The following is a 21,509-nucleotide window of genomic DNA, read 5'->3' as shown; positions in this document are numbered from 1 at the left end:
GATGAGGACGTCTGTCGCATGGCGTAAATGTAAAATACATCTTCTTCCCGCGAGCTGTGAAAACACTACACACACCTGACTTTACAGTATTATCACTCTTCACTTGAACTTGGAGACCCAAACCTGTTCCAGCTCCATGAAGATCTGCTTTACATGTGATGGAAGATCTCCTGCTATAGAAGCTCTCAAGACCCTATTTAACAGAATGAATGTGAACGCTGGCTGCACCCCAGGCCTCCTCACCCCTTCACCTACCTGACTTTACTAACACCCTTTTAGCTAAACGAATCTACACAAAATCTAGTGGAACATCTTCCCAGAAGAGTGAAGCTCATTAACACAGCGAACGGAGATCTAATGTTGAACGCGATGTCTCAACAGGTTTGAACGTTTCACTCAAAAATGTCAAATATCACACAACTGGGCAAAAATAATGTGCTTGTGTCGAAACAAATGAGCACCAGCCATGGTTACACCACTGACCTCCGCATGGCCCTGCATGAGAAAGAGCCCTTATTGTTGAGTCGCAACAGTTAAAATGAGATCTCTGTAAAGCTTCTGTGAGGTTTCTGCAAGGCTTCAATGTGGCTTTGAGAACTCGTCTCTCGCACTTACCTGTCAAGTTCTGGACTCAGTCCGAAGGCCTTCGTAGCGGTTAATATAGTGTCTATGATTCTTTCTGTGAGGAGAAACAGAAGAACAATTGCGTGAATGCAATGGAGCATCAGAACAAAACCCGACTGCATAGTTCACTAATATCAAACATGCAGCTCTCGGAGACGCCCTGATGGAGAGACGAGCGAGCTGCCGAGCCAAAGCGGGAGCCCGTCCTCGAGCCGCTCGAGGTGATGGAAAAACCAGCCTGTAAAGGAGGAATGCTGTTTTTAAACAAAGAGCATTCCTGTGACAAAGTCTGCAATTGAACGCTCTTAGACACTCGAAGCATGTCAGCTAGCCATCTAAATTTATCGAGTTGTTTGGCCTTGGTGAGCATTCTTCTGATGCCCATGTGGAACATTTACAACACGTTGCCATCCGAAGTCTCCAGAAAGATGCGACTTCCCAGCAACGGAAACACAACTATTAAACACAATTATTCACCAAACCCGTTACGGCATTGTGGGGACCGGGACCATCAATTCTGCCAAAATTCCTAATGATGTACAATTCGAGTTGCACTGACCGATTAGAACAGCGGGCCCTAACCTACAGCCCCCCACGTCTGGAACGGCCCTCTGAACAATGCCAAAGACATATTTTGAAAATCGAATTGTAAATGTTTTACTGTTATCATATCTGTATTTGATAATAAAGGTTGCCATTCAGACTAAAATTCCCCTCGGTAATTAATAGAGGTCGAGGCACCGACAGTTGGTCGCTGGAACTCTCGGCTATCGGCAAAAATCCATACGGATAGTTTTTCCATTTTCAAGGCCGCTGTAATCACGATAGCGGCCTCTAGAGGAGAATCACTGATGCCCTGTGCTGTTTGTTTATACCCCTGAGACTTCACGCTGCACGGAGAGAATATAATATATATATTATTTATAATGTATTCATTATATAATGAATACAATCAATACGTTCATAATTATTTATAGCACATTTATATGATTCAGTCATTTTTATTTCGTTTTTTAATAAACTTCAGTAATATTTTACATTTACATTTTTTTTTATAAAAGCTTTTTTTGAAGAGGAAGATCCACTATCGGTCGACCTCTGGTTTAATTATTAACTATTAACGTAGCCTAATTATTTATGCGATTCGCCCACCAACCACATGCATATGTAAATATTTTGATTTCAATAGCATTAAATATGGAAAAATTATATTATGCTCTTCTACTTGGCTCTTGAAAAGTGACGTTGATTTGTCTGTATGGTGCGGAACAAAATAATTAAGCCAATCAGGCTTTAGGAGGTAAAATAAATACATTTAAAATTATAATAAAATCTCCACAGTAATACTGGTAGTCACTCGGGCCCGTGTCATTTCTGTATCTTTGTTCTGCCCTCACTGAAGACACAAGACACTGAAAAATTGTCCAGCACTGACAGTGGAGACTCCTTCCATGAGACCCTGAATAGTTCCATAAGTTAACGTCTCTTTAAGAAAAAAAAAAAACAGTAAGTCAGACGTCCATCAAGCGACTGAACATCATGACACGTCACATGACTTTATGATTTTATGTCCCAAAAAAAAAAAAAAAACGCTTTGTAAACGATTACACACGGATAAATAAAAATACACATCTGGAGCTTCCCAGTGATCCCACTCCTCTCGAGTACAACATCTGGATTAGTATTAAATATAAATAAATGTTTTATTTAGGTGTGTATGAGGATGTGAGTGTGTGTTTAGGTTACTGGAGTAATGGCAACCTATCGGTCTGAGTGACGTGCGTCAGCTTCAGCGAGACCGAACGAAACAGCTGGATATTAAAATCTCCTGAAAGATATTAACCAGCGGTGGAATTCCTGCTGTACGGAAAACCCGATCCGAACAGCCCAGGATTAATGATTTGAAGGAGTCGAAGGCGATGCCAGCGGTCAGTGTTTGGATGAATTGCTGACAGCTGACGTCAAGCATCACCGAGGCCTGAGAGTAAACAGTGGGAGGACCACACCGGCGTCTGGGGGGTGGGGTGGGGAGGGGCAGTGGCAGTGGCAGGAGAAACGTACTACCACAGGTTCCTCTCCAAAAAAAAAAAAAAAACCTGTGAAGAGCGATGGGTACTAATCGTTTCAACATAATGGAATAAACACTTCATTTAAGCATCCAAGTGGGCAGTTTGAACAAACGAACCCCTCACCTTTAGTGTATACACTGTTTAGGAAAATCAGAGCTTGAGTTATTGAGGATAAGACGGAGCTTCACCTTAAAAAAAAAAAAAAAAAGGATTTCAGGTGGTGGAAGGAATTTCCCTCACTATAAATGGTGCAAAGTGTGTGAGCTGGATGGAGAATGAGTGAACCTTCAAAAACATCTCAGCATTCATTTATAGGGAGATGCTGCTTCAATGGAGTCTCCAGTGTCAGTTCTGCAGATTTCTGCGCAATCTTCTAAACGTATTAAAAGAAAGTTTATACACGATATCTCCAGACATTTGTGGACACCTGACCATTCTAAAGTGCTACAGGGCCTAAAGTATTGCTTTTTTTTTTAAGTTTAAGACTTTAAGACCCAGCAGAAAGCCTGTTGTTTTTTTTACAATTTGAACCCAAATAACAAAGTACTCAAGACTCGAGCTGTGATTCAGAACACTTTCTCTTTCACCTGCCTCCAGTTACCTGAGGATATGTTTATACTCGAGGGCAGAAATCAGAGCCGTGTGTGGGATAAAAAGGAGGCGATTACACTAAAACTGCCAACTAAGCTGGATCTATTTTTATCTCTGCTCTCGTTCACGACCCACACGTATCCCGTCTCGGAGTGAGGAACACGTAAAGAAAAGGTAGATCGCTCCTACAATGCATTGAGGAAAAAAAAAAACAGTGGTAATGTAAACAAGGGACGATCTCTCTTCACAAAGCCTCGGTGTGTGTGTGTGTGTGTGTGTGTGTGTGTGTGTGTACGTGGCGAACCCAGACGCCTCACAAAGCTGCCATTCAGCTCGAGTCGTCTTCCCGCGCTGGAAAACGTGACCCGAGCGCTCGGATCGAGGCTATCTTCTGCAGATGGGATCTAATCAGGGATTTTCAAGCAGCTGTGGACGGCGACAAAAAGCGCGTTTCGTGGCGAACAATGACGTCGCGGCTGTGGGTTTATACATCATTACCTCAACCCGCGGTTTAGAAAAAGAGATCGGGACACAATAGCGCTATTCTTGTTTTAAGGAGGAACATTCTTGAGCTTTGACGATGGAAAGATGACCGTCTGCGCCGAATCGTCTCACATATGGAGCTCTTAAAGCTGCTGCTTCCACAAAATGAACTAAAAAAAAAAAAAATTGCTAAATATAGAATCGCGCTCAGGATTGCGCTCGCTAAATGGGAGCGATCGTTCCGATTCCTTGTTAGCCCTCGTTATACCTTTGTTGCTTTTCAATTTTTAAATTCGAGTCAGAATACATACAACATATAACACTAAAAAGAAAAGCTGCGTACCTTGTGTCTTCAATCCGAATGGAGGTAAATAGTTGTTGACTTTCGCTAGGCGTTTAAAGTTCCGGTCGAGAAACATTGGTGCAGGTTTTACAAACCTGTAAAGGAAGAAAACAAGGTTTTAAAACAGCGACTTGGTCCATACTGAAACATCAGTTGCACAATGTACAACCCCGATTCCAAAAATGGTTAAAAGAAAAAAAAAATTAATAAACCCACTGTTTTATCCACAATAAAACACACACACAAAAAAACAGATTCAATGTTTGAACTGAAAGAAACTGATAATAATTAAAAAAAAAAAAAAAAAAGGTCACAAAGTTGCTACAGGTCCATGTTTAGCATCACGTCTTCTGTCTGTATACATCTGGGAGCTATGGAGGCCGATTGCTGAAGTTTTGGGAGAGGAATGCTGTCCACTTTGTTGTGTCTAAAACAGGATTCTAGCTGCTCAACAGTTCTGGGTTTCCCTTGTTGTATTTTTCATTTCATGATGCACCGAATGTTTATAAAGACTGAAAGGTCTGGACTGCAGGCAGTTCGGTTCAGCACCTGCTGAATATATATATTCCTGCATGACGACCACCAAAAAAAGTGCTAGAAGTCACCAGTGTCCACCTTTTCACAAACCTTCACTCACAAAAAAGTGACCTAAGAAATTCCAGAGATCTTTAACATCAATGCAAACCCAGACACCCACACACAAATAAACCTGCTAAAATGCAAACGTTCACACTGAAGTGTAATCCAGTTACTCATTGTTGATTTATTAGAAGTTTTGCTCAAATCTCGGCCTTCAGGTTTCTTCCAGAGATCTGAGAACATAATCTGTAACAATTTTGTGTTCCTCAGGCCGGACGCTCAGAGCCTGATGAGTCTGTAACAGAACATTCTTCTGTGAGAGGTTAATGTTCCTGGCCCGTCTCTGCTGTGACCTTCTGGTCAGAGTTTCAGACAGCGAGGTTGAAGAGGTACATATCAATCAGACACACACACACACACACACACACACACACACACACACAGATCTCTCAGAGCTCCTGGAAACTCAGTGCAGGATGGATGCGTCCACCTCTGACCCGTGTTCGCTCTCCGATCCGTTATCTCCGGCACATCAGTGTGTCCAGGACTTTCACAATGACCACAAATTGGGGAACTTGTAAGGAAGTGCTGTGAGTCCGTCACGCCCAGGGCACGGTGCCGTGTGATCCTTGGATTTGGTCCAGATTCCGAATCGGATTTCTGTTATACATTTCCTGCTTTTCTTTCATTCGGACAAACTTGTTCATTTATTTATTTTTTAATTCCTGTCCGTTTTGTTGCTCTGGGTTTCGATTTGGGATTTTCATCTCACAACAAGCGGTGAGAAATCAGAAATAAAAGGGTTGTAGCATATTGTCCAAGAGTCTGAAATTTGTTCCCAGTGTCACACTTGATTCTTTGTATTGCTCAGATGATAAGGGGCGTGGCTAAACACAAGCTAGCTAATACCAAACACAACATCTGACAACAAATAATATAAAACCTGCCCTTCAATAGTATTAATTCTTCTAGTAACAAAAATGATCCTGCATTGACTTATAAAATCTACACTTTATTGCCAAAAGTTTGCGGACACCCGGTCACAGTATTTATGTAGTTTTTGAGCATTGCATTCCACATTCCTTCCCAATTTGCTTCTTATAATTCCCTCTGCTCTTCTGGAAAGATGTTCCACTAGATTTTGTGGAGATTTGTAGAGATTTCTTGTTTTAACTACAATGGGTGGTAGTAAAGTCAGGTCCCGATGTAGGTCAGAAGGTGAGGAGGCCTGAGGTGCAGTCAGCGTTCACATTCAATTCAAGCTCAATAGGTTTGGAGCTCTATAACAGGAGATCTTCCACACACTTCCAACTCTTCATGGAGCTAGCTTTGTGCACAGGGACATGGTCATGCTGGAAAAGGTCTTGAGTCTTCTAGTTCACAAGAAAGGAAACATTTCATGCTCCAGCATCCAAAGACGTCTGATAGAAATTATGTCTTTCCAAGTTTAAGCAGTTTTGGTAAAGAGCCACATACGGCTGGAATACTTAGGTGTCCCAATACTTTTGCCATACAGTGTGTAAATAAAAATAAACTGTGGTTAAGACAGACTTCATAGAAAACTTTAAAAGTGGAAAAAAGAGCAGCGTGGAACTGGAGAACGAGTGTAACTCCAGAGGAGATACGAGAGATACGACTCTGCAGCTCTTTTCTCCGTTTCCTGAGAAATGTTCTTGACAGGTTCCTAATAAATGATAAACGTTCCTCTCTGGGATGTTAAAAAAACGTCGGATTTATCCACATGAAACTGCTAAACAGGCTTGTGTGGGTTTGTTCTCCCTGAAGACATGTTCCATGCGCCTGCTCTACAAGCAGCTTCTGTAAAACCTGGTCACACAATGGATGTCTGTTTTTCTGACCCTCCTGGCTCGAGTTCTTCACGTCCACTTCGTTCAGTTTAAACGCTCCACAGCCTTTTATCATTTCAAACAAAAAAACATAAGAAAACCCACACAGACATTCCGGCAATAACGATTTAATTACCAACATGTTTCCAGCCAAATATAACCATATTTACGCCACAGCGATGCTGAATTCTGATTGGTCAGAATTCAAGGGGCTGATTAACGTAATTGACTGAACTAATGTACACATTTATTTTATATTATTGTTGGAATAAATCTAATATAATCTTGGGATAAGTTTATATTATATACAACTGTACATTCATGTATTTTATTAAACTTTTTCTTTTATGATATATTTTAGTTTTTATTATATTTGACTTGTATTTCAAATGATATATTTATTATACTTTATTATATATTTATTATTAAAAGTTACATCGTGGAGATTCATGCAGCTACAACGGTGTTAATAAAGTCAGTTACTGATGTAGGTGAGAAGGTGAGGAAATCCTACAGATGTTTAATAGGGTTGGAGCTCTATAGCGGGAGAGCTTCCACTCCAACCCATGTAAAGCAGATCTTCATGTAACAGGTTTGAGTCTCACAGTTCAAGTGAAGGAAAAATTTCATTCCACCGCATCCAAAGACGCCTGATGCAGTTGTGTGCCTCCGACTTTTCGCAGCAGAAGCACCTACCTGGAGATATTGGAGTCCCAATATTTGTGGCTATAAATTTTATATGAGGTTACGTATTAAATGTCGATATAAAGTTATTTTAATAAGTAAAACATGTCATTTGTCATCCACTTGATCGACAAAAGTTTGATAAAAAAAAAAAAGATTATACTAATTGTATAAAAGCCAGAAAGTATGCAGGCATGGAGAAGGAGGAGGAGGAAGAGAAGAAAGAGGAGGAAGAGGAAAGAGAGAGAAGCGAGCGGTCATACCGGGCTCTGGCCTCGTATCACCTGACAGAAACAGACGCTGTGAGACCTTGCCAAAACAAACTGTGATTAATTATCGGTGGCTTTTGGGACTCGGGCAAACCCACATTATAAATAACGAGGGTCCGAGAACGCTGGGTTCTGTGACACACACACACACACACACACACACACACACACACACACACACACACACACACAGAAGGCTGCTGGTCGTAAAGGGTTCGTGAACAGGAGGCCTGGGCACATTGTGCTCATTTCCTCACGCCTATCTCTCACTCAGGGCTGTATTTTTCTAACCGCCTGCTTGAGTTCACCCCAGACATTTGATTTAAGACTCCAATGCAAACAGTTTGGGAAAGTGGAGAAGGGGAGGTGTTGAAAATAAATTGGATTCCAGGAGCAGGCCAAGGATTTAACTTAACTAATGCTGGGCCCGAGTCACCTACCATCTACCATCAAATAACAATAGATAGACTGAGGGACATGGATAAACAAAACAAAACAGAGAGATAGAGACCGAGAGACAAACTCAATGAGAGACAGACAGACTGAGAGACAGAATGAAAGAGAGACAGACTAAAAAAACTGAATGAACGACAGACTGAATGAGAAACAGACTAAAAGACAGAAAAAATGACAGACAGACCGACAGACTCTGAGCAACAGACTGAATGAAAAACAGACTGAGAGACAGACAGAAAAACAGACTGAATGAAAGACAGACTGAGAGACAGACAGAAAAACAGACTGAATGAGAGACAGACTGAGAGACAGACAGAAAGACAGACTGAATGAGAGACAGACTGAAAAAGACTGAATGAGACAGACTAAAAGACAGACAGATGTTGTGAACAGATGTTTGTGTACCGATTCTCACCTTAACACCTTATTAACCATTTAGAACTGCATTAAATATTAATTCTGTTCATAAAAACATAGTTTTATCAGTCTGGAAGAGTGAAGAAGAGTGTGAAGAGTGAAGAAGAGTTTAAAGAGTGAAGAAGAGTGTGAAGAGTAAAGAACAGTGTGAAGAGTAAAGAAGAGTCTGAAGAGTTTGAAGAGTGAATAAAGAGTGTGAAGAGTGAAGAGGAGTGTGAAGAGTAAAGAAGAGTGTGAAGAGTAAAGAAGAGTGTGAAGAGTAAAGAACAGTGTGAAGAGTAAAGAAGAGTGTAAAGAGTAAAGAACAGTGTGAAGAGTAAAGAAGAGTGTGAAGAGTGAATGAGGAGTGAAGAGTGAAGAGGAGTGTGAAGAGTAAAGAAGAGTGAAGAAGAGTTTGAAGAGTGAATAAAGAGTGAAGAGGAGTGTGAAGAGTAAAGAAGAGTGTGAAGAGTGAAGAAGAGTTTGAAGAGTGAATAAAGGGTGAAGAGGAGTGTGAAGAGTATAGATCAGTGTGAAGAGTAAAGAACAGTGTGAAGAGTAAAGAAGAGTGTGAAGTGGGAACATCACTCTGAAGGAGAACATCCTTACAGAAGCTTCAGGTTCCTTGTGTGTTAACTACAGAAACACTGAAAGCACCATGAACATTGGCACTGTGTACTGTGATCCTGATACTCCAGGGACAGATTTCATCCCATTCCACATGTAGTCCCAATTTGCTTCTTATAATTCCCTCTGCTCTTTTGGGAAGATGTTTCACCAAATTTTGTGGAGATTTGTGGAGATTGATTCAGCTTCAAGGGTAAAGGAGGTGAGACGGTGAGGAGGCCTGGGGTGCAGTCAGCGTTCACGTTCATCAAATTCAATAGGTTTGGAGCTCTATAGCAGAAGATCTTCCAGACCCTTCCAAACAATGGAAAGCAGATCTTTGTGAGCAGGTGCGTTGTCATGCTGTTCCATGAGAAATAAAAGATAAATGACTCCGCCCACTTTTCGTTCAAAACTCCAGCTGCATTGAAGCACTTTTTTTTTGTTTGAAGCAGAACTGAATAAATAAAAAGCGCTGCCTAATCTGCTGCTGCGTTACAGTCACGAAGATCTTTCACCGACTTAGAAGTGATGTCACATGACCCTTACAGAGCTAATCTCCAAACAATTCCTCTGCGATGAGAGAAAACTGGAGCTCTTGAGCCTAACAATCGGCTGTTGACTTGAGGTCTGATGCTCAAAGATCGATCTGAAGATGTTGAACAAAACGGAGAAGGGTGAGATCATCGCGGATCATGGAGTGATCCTGAGCGCCGATAAAGTGGAGAACGGTGAGTCATTCCCGCCTCCGCAGTAGCCGACTGACGGACGGCTTTCAACACGGATCTCTGACAAGAGAAGTTACTGTGGGCTGAGAAATCCAAAGAAAAAGATGCGATGGCTCAACATGAAGGTCACGAGCGTGAATCAGACTCCGGTTTCGATCTGAACACCGCGGTACAGTAACGTCTTATTCATCTTGAGCTGAATGGGTCACGTGACATAAATACGGCAACGGAAAAAAAAAAGAAAGAAAAAAGGGGTGTGTCCTGGCGTCACGACGTAGACAATACACACCTCGTGCTCTAATGTTCTGTCATTTATTATATATGTCATATAAGTGTTCAGTGTAGGGGGCGTGGCCTGGCAAATCTTAGCTACATCACATGACCTAGCATTAAATTTCTTTATCAAACCCTCAGAATCGTTGCTTTTCATGGGAAAATGACGTTACCTGCACATACGTAATCTAAACTAACCCCTCTTATGTTGTCAATATTTTGCGTCTAAAAAAAATCAGGAGAAAACGTGCTTCGTAAAAAAGACAGCATCCTGACAAGCGTCACGCATTTAACGTAGCGCACTAGCATGCGATTAGCCGCTCGTGCGGTTTTCGGGTAAACAATCCCGGGTCATATGGAATCCCTTCTTCTGATTAAAAGACATATAGATGATGTAGGTTCTCCACATCTGGTTGTGATGTTCAGGGTGAAGATGTTGACGCTACGTGTGTTTCACGTTAATTCTAACAGGTTTGCTTCGGATTGCGTGCTAAATGTTACAGTTACCACTTAACTTACCAAAACTGTATTTTGTTTATATGTTCTTACTTTGGGAAGATGGCGGCCATCTTGGCGGCGGCAAAGCCGGGCTTGCAGGCTCCGGTGCTGAGGTTTCCATACTGGTGCACCAACTCCACCGGGCTGCGCACAACAGGGGCGCGTTTATATACGAGTTCAAAAAATGCAACAAGATAAAAATAACAACAGTTACACTAAAATATTATTACTATAAACTATAAATACAAATATATATATATATAAATTCCAAAAAAAGTAAAAAAATAAAAGGTAAATACACAGATTTTAAATCTATGTATAAAAATAAAACTGCATATAAATCATATAATGCATGTAAATTAATAAAAAAAAATTTAATCAAGTAGCAATATTTAAAACAAGAAAAATTGTGGTTGTTAAAAAAAAAATTATAATAATGCAAATTAAACTACAGTTAAATAAATACATTTAATATTCATCTTATCATTATAATAACATTTAAATAAAATAAAAAAATCGGAAATATAAATACACGTGTCCTTACAGTTAAAACAAAATAAACCAAAAAATTTTTTAATAAATAAAAACAAATACAACAATCCTCTATAAAATATAAAAATGTACAAAAAAAAGGCTATAAAAAAATAATAGAAAAAGGTAAAAATTATATATATAAAAAAGTTCAAGATTGTTAGTGATTATTAATATTTACGTATATTAATTAAAAAATATATTTTACTGAGATGCTGCTTTAGAGATAAGTTCCATATAAACAATAAAAAAAAAAGAATATATTCTTATTTTATATGTATTTTTTACTGTGTTTTATTGCCTCCTCAGGATTTTTAGTTTTTGAATCACTAGTGGTGGCAAAATTATGGGAACACACACACACACACACACACACACACACACACACACACACACACACACACTCCTGAGTGTTTAAAGACAGGTCAGGTCTGGAGAAAAAAAAAAGTGAAAAAGCTGCGAGTGTGAGACGCAAGAACGAAATCGAAATTCTTGTAAGTCATTAATAAACCTGCAATACACAACGTGAGCAGTTTAAATAAACAGAGTGCAGGGAGGCGATGAGGCTGAGCAGCACTATGGGGTGTGTGTGTGTGTGTGTGTGTGTGTGTGTGTGTGTGTGCGTGTGTGTGTGTGGGGGGTGGTCAGGAGCGTTGAGATAGAAGTGGGCGAGGATGGACACGCACTAGCTGGACCACCATGAGACCCTGTTAAAGCAGATCAAAGCGAGGTGTAATGACACCAAACAGACGCCAAACAAACGTACAATCTGTAACAAACAAAAGCTACATTATATGGACAAAAGTTTAAGGGACATCTAACCATAAGATTCCTATGTGCTTTTTTGAACATCCCATTCCACAGTTATTCTCCATTCACTGTTATAATGAGCTCCACTCTTCTGGGAAGATGTTCCACTAGATGTTATAAGGATTCATTCAGCCACCAGTGTGTTAGTAAACTCAGAAACTGATGTAGGTGAGAAGGTGAGAAGACCTGTGGTGGAGTCAGCGTTCAAATTCATCCTAGACGTGTTCAAAAGGTTTGGAGCTCTACAAGTTTTTCTCCAAATAATTGAAATACAGTTATCTCAAGCAGAAGATCTAATCAACCAGATGTTCCTCGACCTCCTGAATTCCACCATCACCCCTGTTCCTCACGGTGTTCGCGGAATCCTGTCCTGTTTTCAATCGAGCAATAACAGCTGGACACTTGGCTGCTTGGTGTATTATTGCTAATGTTGCATTCAAGCACACGGGACAAAATAAAAGACCTCGAGTCATTTCCATGTGTAGCATTTTGCATCTGGAGTCTCTCAAATCCAAGACTCGTGTATGTAAAGCAGGCCATCGTGAAGCTGAAAAATCCCAACGAATTAATCCGAGACAGAGGGAAACGTTACGCAGGACCACGCAGAGTGGTATGTCGGGTAAAAGAAGAAGACCTCAGAAGACATCAGACTGCGAAGATGGGATCAAGGAAGATCAGGAGGCCTGGGGAGAGCTTCAACCATCTTTCAATCATGAGCAGTGCTGAGCAGAGCAACATCACCAAGGTCAGTGATGAATGAAAACATGCAAACAGAGGATCAAGGAAGGACAGGTGGCGAAAAGTTCAGAAGAGTTGATGATCCAGTTCCCGCACAATAAAAGGTCTAGTAGAAGAAAACAGAAGTGTCCAAAGGAACCGATGTGGAATGTATGTATGTGGAACTTATAGGATGTGACCTGAAAGCTCAGAACTTCAGAGCAGATCAAAAGGGAAAAAACATAAGCACCAGGAGATTCAAGAAATTATGACTTTTTCCAAAGACAAGAAATAAATCTTTGATGTTACACTGGAAACAGGAACTGGGGTCTGAATGTTTAGGGAAGCGATCTGGGGCAGGAAGTGATCTGATTGGTTAGGGTGGATATTTGGGGGTAGGGGGTGAAATCTAATTGGCTGGGGTAGATATTTGGGGCAAGGGGTAAAATCTGATTGGTTATTGTAGCATTTGATATTTAAACCTGTGATCTGATTGGTTCCTGAATCATTTTGGATTGAAAGCACAGGCTGATTGGTTACAGCAGTGTTTCATACTGCACACAATTTAGCGTTAATCACGGTAGCTAGCATTAGCATTTGTTTAGTTCCGTTAAATACATTTATTCTTTTTTTATGTATTACCTTAAAGTACTGATTCTGGCTAAGCACCAAGCTAGCAAGCTAGTTATGATTACATACACAATTGTTTAGATATTTGAGCTAATGCTACAACTCTTTTTATACACACAAACAAACAAACAAACAAATAAGGCAGTTAGAAATGAGTCGATATGAAATAAAATTGGACTTACAGCTTCCCGTCCAGCGTCAGAAGAAAGCCCTGATTATCGAACGCTGCAGAGAGAGAAAACACACTAATGAGGACGAGTTAATCGCAGGCTGACGCTCAAACACCTCTCCAGTGAGGAGAAAACCTCTGCTTAGATGAGCTCAGAACGCTGCAGCTCCATGTTCAGAGGGAAGGAAATGTGCAGCAAGATTAAAGAAAGAAAAAGCACGAAAAAAGCAGGCGTTTTTTTTTTTTTTTACTCAAAAAATAAAGCAGGAGATTAGCGTTCCAGCACGTAGCCAATTCAACAGTAACAATTCAGCGCTCGCGTGAAGATCGGAGGAGCAACAACACGAGGAGATGAGCATCAAAAAGAAGCATATAAACCCGACTCGCTCTTTACAAAGCTGAATTTAAAACCGCCGCATTGACACCAGCTTTCAGAATCAGATAGAGAGAAAACAAAGCAGAGAGAGAGATGAGGATCAGCCCTTCATCGATCAGGGTCCGAGTACCCCACTTTAATCAGATCAGGGTCCGAGTACCCCGCTTTAATCAGATCAGGGTCCGAGTACCCTGCCTTCAATTAGATTAGGGTCCAAGTACCCCACTTTTAATCAGATCAGGGTCCGAGTACCCCGCCTTTGATCAGATCAGGATCCAAGTTTCTTTTCGGCTTCTCCCGTTAGGGGTCGCCACAGCGGATCCTCCGCACGTTTGATTTGGCACATGTTTTACGCTGGATGCCCTTCCTAACGCAACCCTCCCCAATTTATCCGGGCTTGGGACCGGCACTAAGAGTGGCTGGGGATGGTTCCCTGACCGGGAATCGAACCCGGGTCGCAGTACCCTGCTTTAAATCAGGTCAGGGTCCGAGTACCCCGCTTTTAATCAAATCAGGGTCCGAGTACCCCGCCTTGAATCAGATCAGGGTCCGAGTACCATGCCTTAATTTAGATCAGATTCAAAACCACTGATCTATTTATTTATCATTTAGACTGTAATCATCCCACTATACCAAATCTCACCACTGACCTATATCTCCAAACCTAACATTATATCCAGCATCCAAAATCCAATCTAACACTTAATCCAACATCCAATCTAACATTTAAATCCTACATCCAATCCACCATCAAACATCTTATCTAACATCCAACATCCAATCTAACACCTGATCCAACATTTAATCTGACAACCTATACAGCATCCAATCTGAGATCCAACCTAGCATTCAATCCAACATCCATTTGAGCATCCAAAGTCCAATCTAACACCTGATCCAACATCCAATCTAACAATCAATTCCTACATCCAATCTAATATCTGATCCAGCATTTAACCTGACAACCAATACAACAACCAATCTGAGATCCAATTTTATATCCAACCTAGCATTTAATCCAGTATCCAATCAAACATCCAAACCAGCATCCAATACAACTTCCAGTCTACCATCCAATCTAACATTCAATCCAGCATCCAAGCCAAAATCCAATCCAACATGAAATCTAACATCCAATCTTAACCTGGAAGTAAAAGGGAATTTCACTGGTGCTATGTTCTGAATCTCCTCTCTGGGTATAATATGGACCAACGTATTCAAAGATCAGACAATCTAGTAAAATACAATGCAGGCAGATCAGGTTGGGGCAGAACATTGGAGTCTTCATTTCCTGTCAAACTCTAGTTGCTTTTGATAAGCACACAGTGATCCATATGAACTTCTCGGAGTGAAGCCACTGAAGGATTAGGGGCTGATCCTGGAAGTTCAGTTCACAGACAAATAAACGTAAAGTGTACAAGGACCAGAAACGATGCAGCGTTAATTAGTTTCCACAATGAGATCTCTGCAGAGGAGAAATGAAGGAGTCAGAGCTGAGAAACTGAGCAGCAGGTTATCAGATTATCAGATCACAGCAAAGAGATAAACATAATGTTTTGTGTAAAAAAAAAAAAAAAAAAAAAAGGATAATAAGTAGGAACATCTAGAATCCAAACTTTTTCTTTGAATCTACAGGTGAAGAAAATATTTATCATAATTTCATGAAAATTTTTACAATCAGCATTTGGGCTACAATTTCACTGGGAGGAAAAAAGAGGCAAGGCTTCAAGGCCAATGCAACAATTATTATTAAAAGATTTTTTTCCGTAACCACCCGAGAAAAATCACCTTCACATCACAATAAATTTGTTTGCTAAGTGGAAGTGACACGTGCATTTAACGTCGACACGTTTACATGACATCACAACGTTTTGCAAGTCGGTGTTAATGCGGCTACAGCTTCAGACAACTTATATTAGGTGTTGCGTGTTCCCCGGCGTAAAAAGACGCCTCGGAAAATGTCACCACCAGGGGGCATCATCCTACTTAACTGATAGGTCTGGATCAACGTTATACCTTGTGCACAAAGCATGGAGCTTATGAAGATCTGTTTTCCATGGTTGGAATTGTGTGGAAGATCTCCTGCTATAGAGTGCTGAACCTCAACCCTTTAGAAGTGATGTGAACTGCACCCCATGCCTCCTCACTTCACCTATCAATCGTATGGTCAGGTGTCCACAAACTTTTGTCCATACAGTGTATCTAATTTACCTATACCACTTCCTGTTTGACCAAAAGCTGAACATAATGATTAAATGATGATAAATATTTTTGGTAACTGAACTCCTACGCAAAGCGAATCTCGAAAATAAATCGTGCCAGAACTCGTCAGAGATTAAAACGCTAGTTTTCCTGGTTACGTAAATTCCTTTTTCCGTACACCCACACACACGTGAACATGCTAATCACCAGCTAGCAATAGCATAATCCACAACAAACAGTTTCCTCAGGTGAATTATGATCAATGTCCATGGAGCGTTACGATGAGTGGATCGCTTTGAGACCTGCTATGATGAGTTAGCATGAAAATTAGCACGTTAACCCGTTTTCTTGCTAGCTAGCTAGAGTGGTCTGTTAAAGACTCGGCGGTCAGTCAGAGTTAATGCGAGTTTATCCTACGTTTATACATTCGGTGGCTTCGGCTTTCTGAGCGTCTGTAACATTATCGCTTGTTACTGGCAGTTTTTTTTCCAGCTTCTAAGTGGTTCGGGAAGTTCTCGAGGAGAGCGGCGTGGGGCGAGAAGAACGCCGTGACCCTGAGGATTTCTGGAATCAGTAAAGCAGAAACATCCAGGAAAACAGCTTGGGGTTTGGTCAGTGGAATTGAGAGAGAGAGAGAGAGAGAGTGTGTGTGTGTGTGTGTGTGTGTGTGTGTGTGTGTGTGTGTGTGTGTCGGTCGGGCTGAAGAGGCTGAAATGTCATGTAAATGAAGTGTATTAATAGAACACAAATAAACAGTAGTGTTTATCTAAGAACTTTATCATCTGCAGAAACAGGAAACGCAACATCCCGAGCTCGGACTGGGCATGCGCGGAGGATCGTCCGAAATTCACGCAACCTACCACAAGACATCCCATAATACCACACAAAGCACTCACGACGCACTCCGTATGTAAGTACCAATGACAATGAGCATTAACGACCTCTTGCGCTAGTTTTCAATTCACGCTTTTTTTTCTTTTTTTTTTGCCTTCGTATTTTCAGTTCGCATTTTTCTCCTTTGATTGTTGATCTGAAAATGTTACGATCCGTGACTCCGCAATGTGATCCGAACCGAGAGTTTTGTGAATCATCGCACCACTAATTTTCACTAACTAGCCAAAATCGGCATGACGATGTCGTGTTAGCTTCGTTCGCAAATCGAGACGACGGCGCCGCGACAACCAAACCTTTGTTTTTGTTTATTAATTTGTACGATGCCGTGATTTTGATCAATGTAAATCAATTCAACTGAAAATTTTAATGACGTTAACGGCGGTGACCCCAAACAAAGTCGATGTTCAAACCCCAGCCTCCCACGTGACTTTCTGAAAGCCATCCCATAATAAAAAACATATGTATATATATGTTACAAAACAAACTATCAGCAATCGTGAGGCATCGAGGATTCCGATTGGCTCATAGTTTCAACAGTATTTAAAATGATTTTTCCGAACGCATGGTGACCACGTCTAAACGTAGCCTTCTGCACTTTTACCGCAAAACAGTCCGAACAAAAACAAAAATTTACGATGAATCGTCCGATTTCTAGGTTTCGATTTACAGTGCACGAGCCCACCTGAAACGTAACCATGGCAACGAGCCTACAGTTGTAATCTAATCAGAGCGTTAGCTACATTTAAATGAGATTTAATGAGATTTCCGGACACTTGTTTAAATCTAATCGGCACTAATTACGTATTATCGTGAATAACGATATCACGTCCAAACGTATTTCTGAGGTTTGTGTTGCCTAGGTGACAAACAAGACCTGCAAAATTCAATATATAATCACGCAATAATTGTGCTGTCTGATTACATACGATTTGTTTCTGTTTGTTTAATTTCAGCACATGCCCAGTTCGAGGCCCAGGTTGAGGCGGATTAGCCTGTACCTGAGTTTACTATCTGTCCCGCGGAGACGACGTCCACCATTTTGGGCTCTGAAAGACAAAACCATCAGTTAGACCTGGCTGCCAGCCTCCTGGAGCCGAGCATTATGGGTAATATTGAACATGATCACCCTGAATCATACCAATCATGTGTAAAGAAGCTCTGATGATATCATTAGAGGCTCCGTAGCGATGTGCTTCGTTTGGCCCTGCATTAGTGTTAATCAGATTCGAAAAAACAGAATGGAATCAGGATTTGTTAGGACGTGTTAGATCAATCCACCACCATCATCACCTCCACCTTTATTACCACCTCCTCCAACGAGGAAAAAAAAAACAAAAAAAAAAAACACGAAACATCCCACATCACACCACCACCACCACCACCACCACCACCACCACCATCATCGAAGACTTTCTACCTGTAGTCACTTTAGGTTTATCTTTGGTGACCTTTACGGAAACTGAAGTCTCCACATGAACATCTGTGAAACAAAAAAGGGTCAAAAATTCAGCAAAGGGACCTCAAAAGCACAGAGCTCACCGAGCATCAAGCTTTTCTCATCAACACATCATGAAACAACGCATTAAAATAAAATAATAATTTGCATAGACGCCTTAAACCTCAGAAAGGCCATGAGAACCAAACCGTCGTAGGACCAAATGGCTTTCCACACGAGGTCGACCGCTAGTGGATTTTACCGATACCGAGGTAGGACCGTACTTCCAATAACGAATAATCAACCGATAATCTTTAAAATAGATTAAAAAAATTATAATAAAAATTAAAAAACACACTCCATGTAAAATAGTAAACAAAAAAAGACATTAAAAACAGTACTGAATCTGTATTTTGTAAATTGTGCTAAATAAAAAATATATAAATAAATATAATTAAGACATTCTAAATAATAAATATAATATAGCACTCTCCGTGCAGCGTGCAGTCCCACGTGTAAAAACAAACAACACGTGGTGTCAGTGATTCACCTCTAGAGGTCACTCTCGTAATGATGGGAGACCGGAAACTGGATAAACCATTGGCAAGAAATTTGGCAGATAGCCGACAGTTCCGGTGATCAATTATGGGTGCCGACTGGTCGACCTCTAATCTGTGGATCTTCTCCGAACTGTTACCATGAATTTGGGGACACAGTGGTATCGGACGTCTTTGGATGCTGGAGCGTGAGATTTTCTTTTTACTTCATCAACTAATAGATCCAAACCTGTTCCAGCATGACAACGTCCCTGTGCACAAAGCCGGCTCCATGAAGATCTGCTTTGCATGGTTTGGAAGTGTGTGGAAGATCTCCTACTGTAAAGCTCCAACCCTATTGAAGATCAATTAATCTCCACAACATCTAGTGAAACATCTTGAAGAATGGAGGTTATTATATCAGTAAATGGAGACTAAATGTGGGATGAGATGCTTCAAAAGAAGAACATACTGATCCTATGCTTAGTGGTCCACAAATATTTGCCCGTGTAGTGTACACAGTGAGTGACATGTCTGAGCGAGACGAGTCGACACGCCGTAACCTTACAAAAGCACGACCTCGGCTCCGAAGATCACGTCAAAAACACGTTGTCTCTTTTGTTATTCGTCAAAATAAATAAAAAAAGGTTGCACTGCTTCCTTCCCTCCTAGCCTTTCAAAGCCGTGCGCTTTGATTCATCTTTACAATTCGAGCAAAAGGCTTTGCATAACAGGAGTCAGGTTCAAAGAAAACCCTTCCCTTCCCAGGTCTGCGTAATTTTCCAAAATAAACCGAGAACAGCTGTTGAATAGCGCTGTTTATAATTAATCCCACTGCACTGCTGCTGCTTCTCCTTTCCCCCAAACCTCATTTTTTTCTCTCGCACAGAAGTTCAGGATGATGAAGACGCTCAGGAAAACACACACACACACACACACGGACTCGACCCCGCTGATGAGTGTTAATGGGTTAAAGCTACAGCTATCGGTCCGCGTGCTGCATCCTGAGACCTCGCCGGAGATCTTCATCCTTTCACACTTATTCACCTTCCCGAGTTATTTACACGTTTCTAAAATTAGATTCGTTTAGACCAAAAAGGAACGCTGTTTAGAAAAAACAAAACATCTCCTGTTTACACGAGATCCAATAAATACGCCTTCAATTTCTAAAGTTTGTGGACACCTGAACATAAGATTCCACATTTACTGTTATATTGAGCTCCACTCTTCTGGGAAGATGTTCCTCTAGATTTTGTGGAGATTTCTGGAGATTCATTCAGACACAAGGGTTTTAGTAAAGTCAGGTACTGATGTAGGTGAGAAGGTGAGGATGTTCCTGGGGTGCAGTCAGCATTCACATTCATTAGAAAGATCTTCAATAGGGTTGGAGCTCTATATCAGGAGATCTTCCACACACTTTCAACCCATGTAAAGCAGATCTTCATGGAGCTGGATTTGTGCACAGGGGCATCATCATGCTGGAACTGGTCTTGGGTCTCCTTGTTCAGGTGAAAGGACATTTTTATGCTACCGTGTCCTGTACAAGGGTTTGCCTTCATCTTCGTGGTAACAGTTTGGGGAAGAACCACATCTGGTTGAAAAAGTTCGGTACTTTTGGTCATGTAGTGTATCTCTGGAACTGGAGTGCAGGTTTACAGTTATAGTAATGAAACTTTACAGTTGCCATGGTAATCGTTCGTTCACGATGACAGCTTTAGTTTGCAAATTTTATTAGTATTTTATTTTTAAGAAGTGATTAAACGATGATCTGTAAGATGTTTATTTAATTAACAGGTATGGATGGAGCCTCCAGTGTCAGAGATTTGGACTGAGAAGGGAAGAGAAGGGTGAAGGTTTGAGAGTTTGTAGCCGAATGCAACTATAAACAGATAAAAAATACATTTAAAAAAGTTAAAAAATAAGCCGTATTTTTCGTTGTTGTTTTTTTGGTTAAGGGTATGTGGAATAAAACACTCAGGGAGATGTTATGGGAAATAATCAACTTCTTAGGTGGAAACTGTTACTGAACTTTATTACTTCATTAAATTCACTTTCTCTTTTTTTTTTTTAAATATGATGGAGTATAGGCCCAATTATTTTATAATATATATATATATATATATATATATATATATATATATATATATATATATATATATATATATATATATATATATATTTATTTTAACTACAAATAAAAAACAACAAACAAAAAAAAGTATAAGAGGTATATAAGAGAGTTGAGATAATGAGTGAAACCAGCTACATTTAATAAAATAGAACAGATACAATTAAACAAATATATAAAAAAAAAACATTCGAATAAAACTCATTAAAAGGCAATTAAATGAAACGAAAAATAAATGAAAGCTAAATCCCACCAATTAAATACTAATTATATATATATATATATATATATACACACACACATTTAAAATAAAACAAAATGAATTAAATTAGATTATTGTGATGAATCGGGTCACATGACCCAGCTGCAATCTCACGGTTCCACAAATTAATAAAAAAAAAAAAAGAAAAAAAAAAAGAGAGAATCTTGTTACAGAAACAGTTAAACCTTCGAACCCTCGCTTCATGAGGACAAGGTTTTCGCTCGTATATATGGAAAAGATTTCAGACGAGCTTTTGTGATCTGCATCAGCACAAAACTTGACAAGCGAACGTCTCGACGTGAAACACGACCGAAAAAGCAGAAAAAATCTTGAGTATATGAAATTTTTCTTTTTGTCAGCCAGGACTTTAATC

General features: G+C 40.3%; 1 protein-coding gene and 1 long non-coding RNA gene across 9 annotated transcripts in view; one reads left to right on the top strand and one right to left on the bottom strand.

Annotated features, from left to right (window-relative positions):
• Positions 1-21,509, bottom strand: part of st3gal3b (ST3 beta-galactoside alpha-2,3-sialyltransferase 3b) — a 55,975-nt gene that overhangs the window by 22,826 nt on the left and 11,640 nt on the right. For 3 of the 8 annotated variants that reach the window (XM_083525164.1, XM_083525165.1, XM_083525166.1), the window contains exons 3-9: positions 18,193-18,255; positions 17,914-17,979; positions 17,774-17,821; positions 13,317-13,359; positions 10,498-10,590; positions 4,111-4,205; positions 616-679 (exon numbers count right to left, since the gene is read on the bottom strand). In XM_083525164.1, the coding sequence (XP_083381290.1) occupies positions 616-679; positions 4,111-4,205; positions 10,498-10,590; positions 13,317-13,359; positions 17,774-17,821; positions 17,914-17,979; positions 18,193-18,255 (472 nt within the window). The remainder of the gene's footprint in view (positions 1-615; positions 680-4,110; positions 4,206-10,497; positions 10,591-13,316; positions 13,360-17,773; positions 17,822-17,913; positions 17,980-18,192; positions 18,256-21,509) is intronic. The other 5 variants (XM_083525167.1, XM_083525169.1, XM_083525170.1 and 2 more) reach the window with 3 other exon arrangements.
• LOC310717350 lies at positions 16,519-20,849 on the top strand. Its single transcript, XR_014530793.1, has 3 exons — positions 16,519-16,791; positions 17,729-17,881; positions 20,541-20,849. It is a non-coding gene; the product is annotated as an uncharacterized lncRNA (long non-coding RNA).

This window comes from Silurus aristotelis, assembly GCF_946808225.1.
Source record: "Silurus aristotelis genome assembly, chromosome: 22".
NCBI classification, from domain to species: domain Eukaryota; kingdom Metazoa; phylum Chordata; class Actinopteri; order Siluriformes; family Siluridae; genus Silurus; species Silurus aristotelis.
This window is presented reverse-complemented; position numbering and strand designations above follow the sequence as displayed.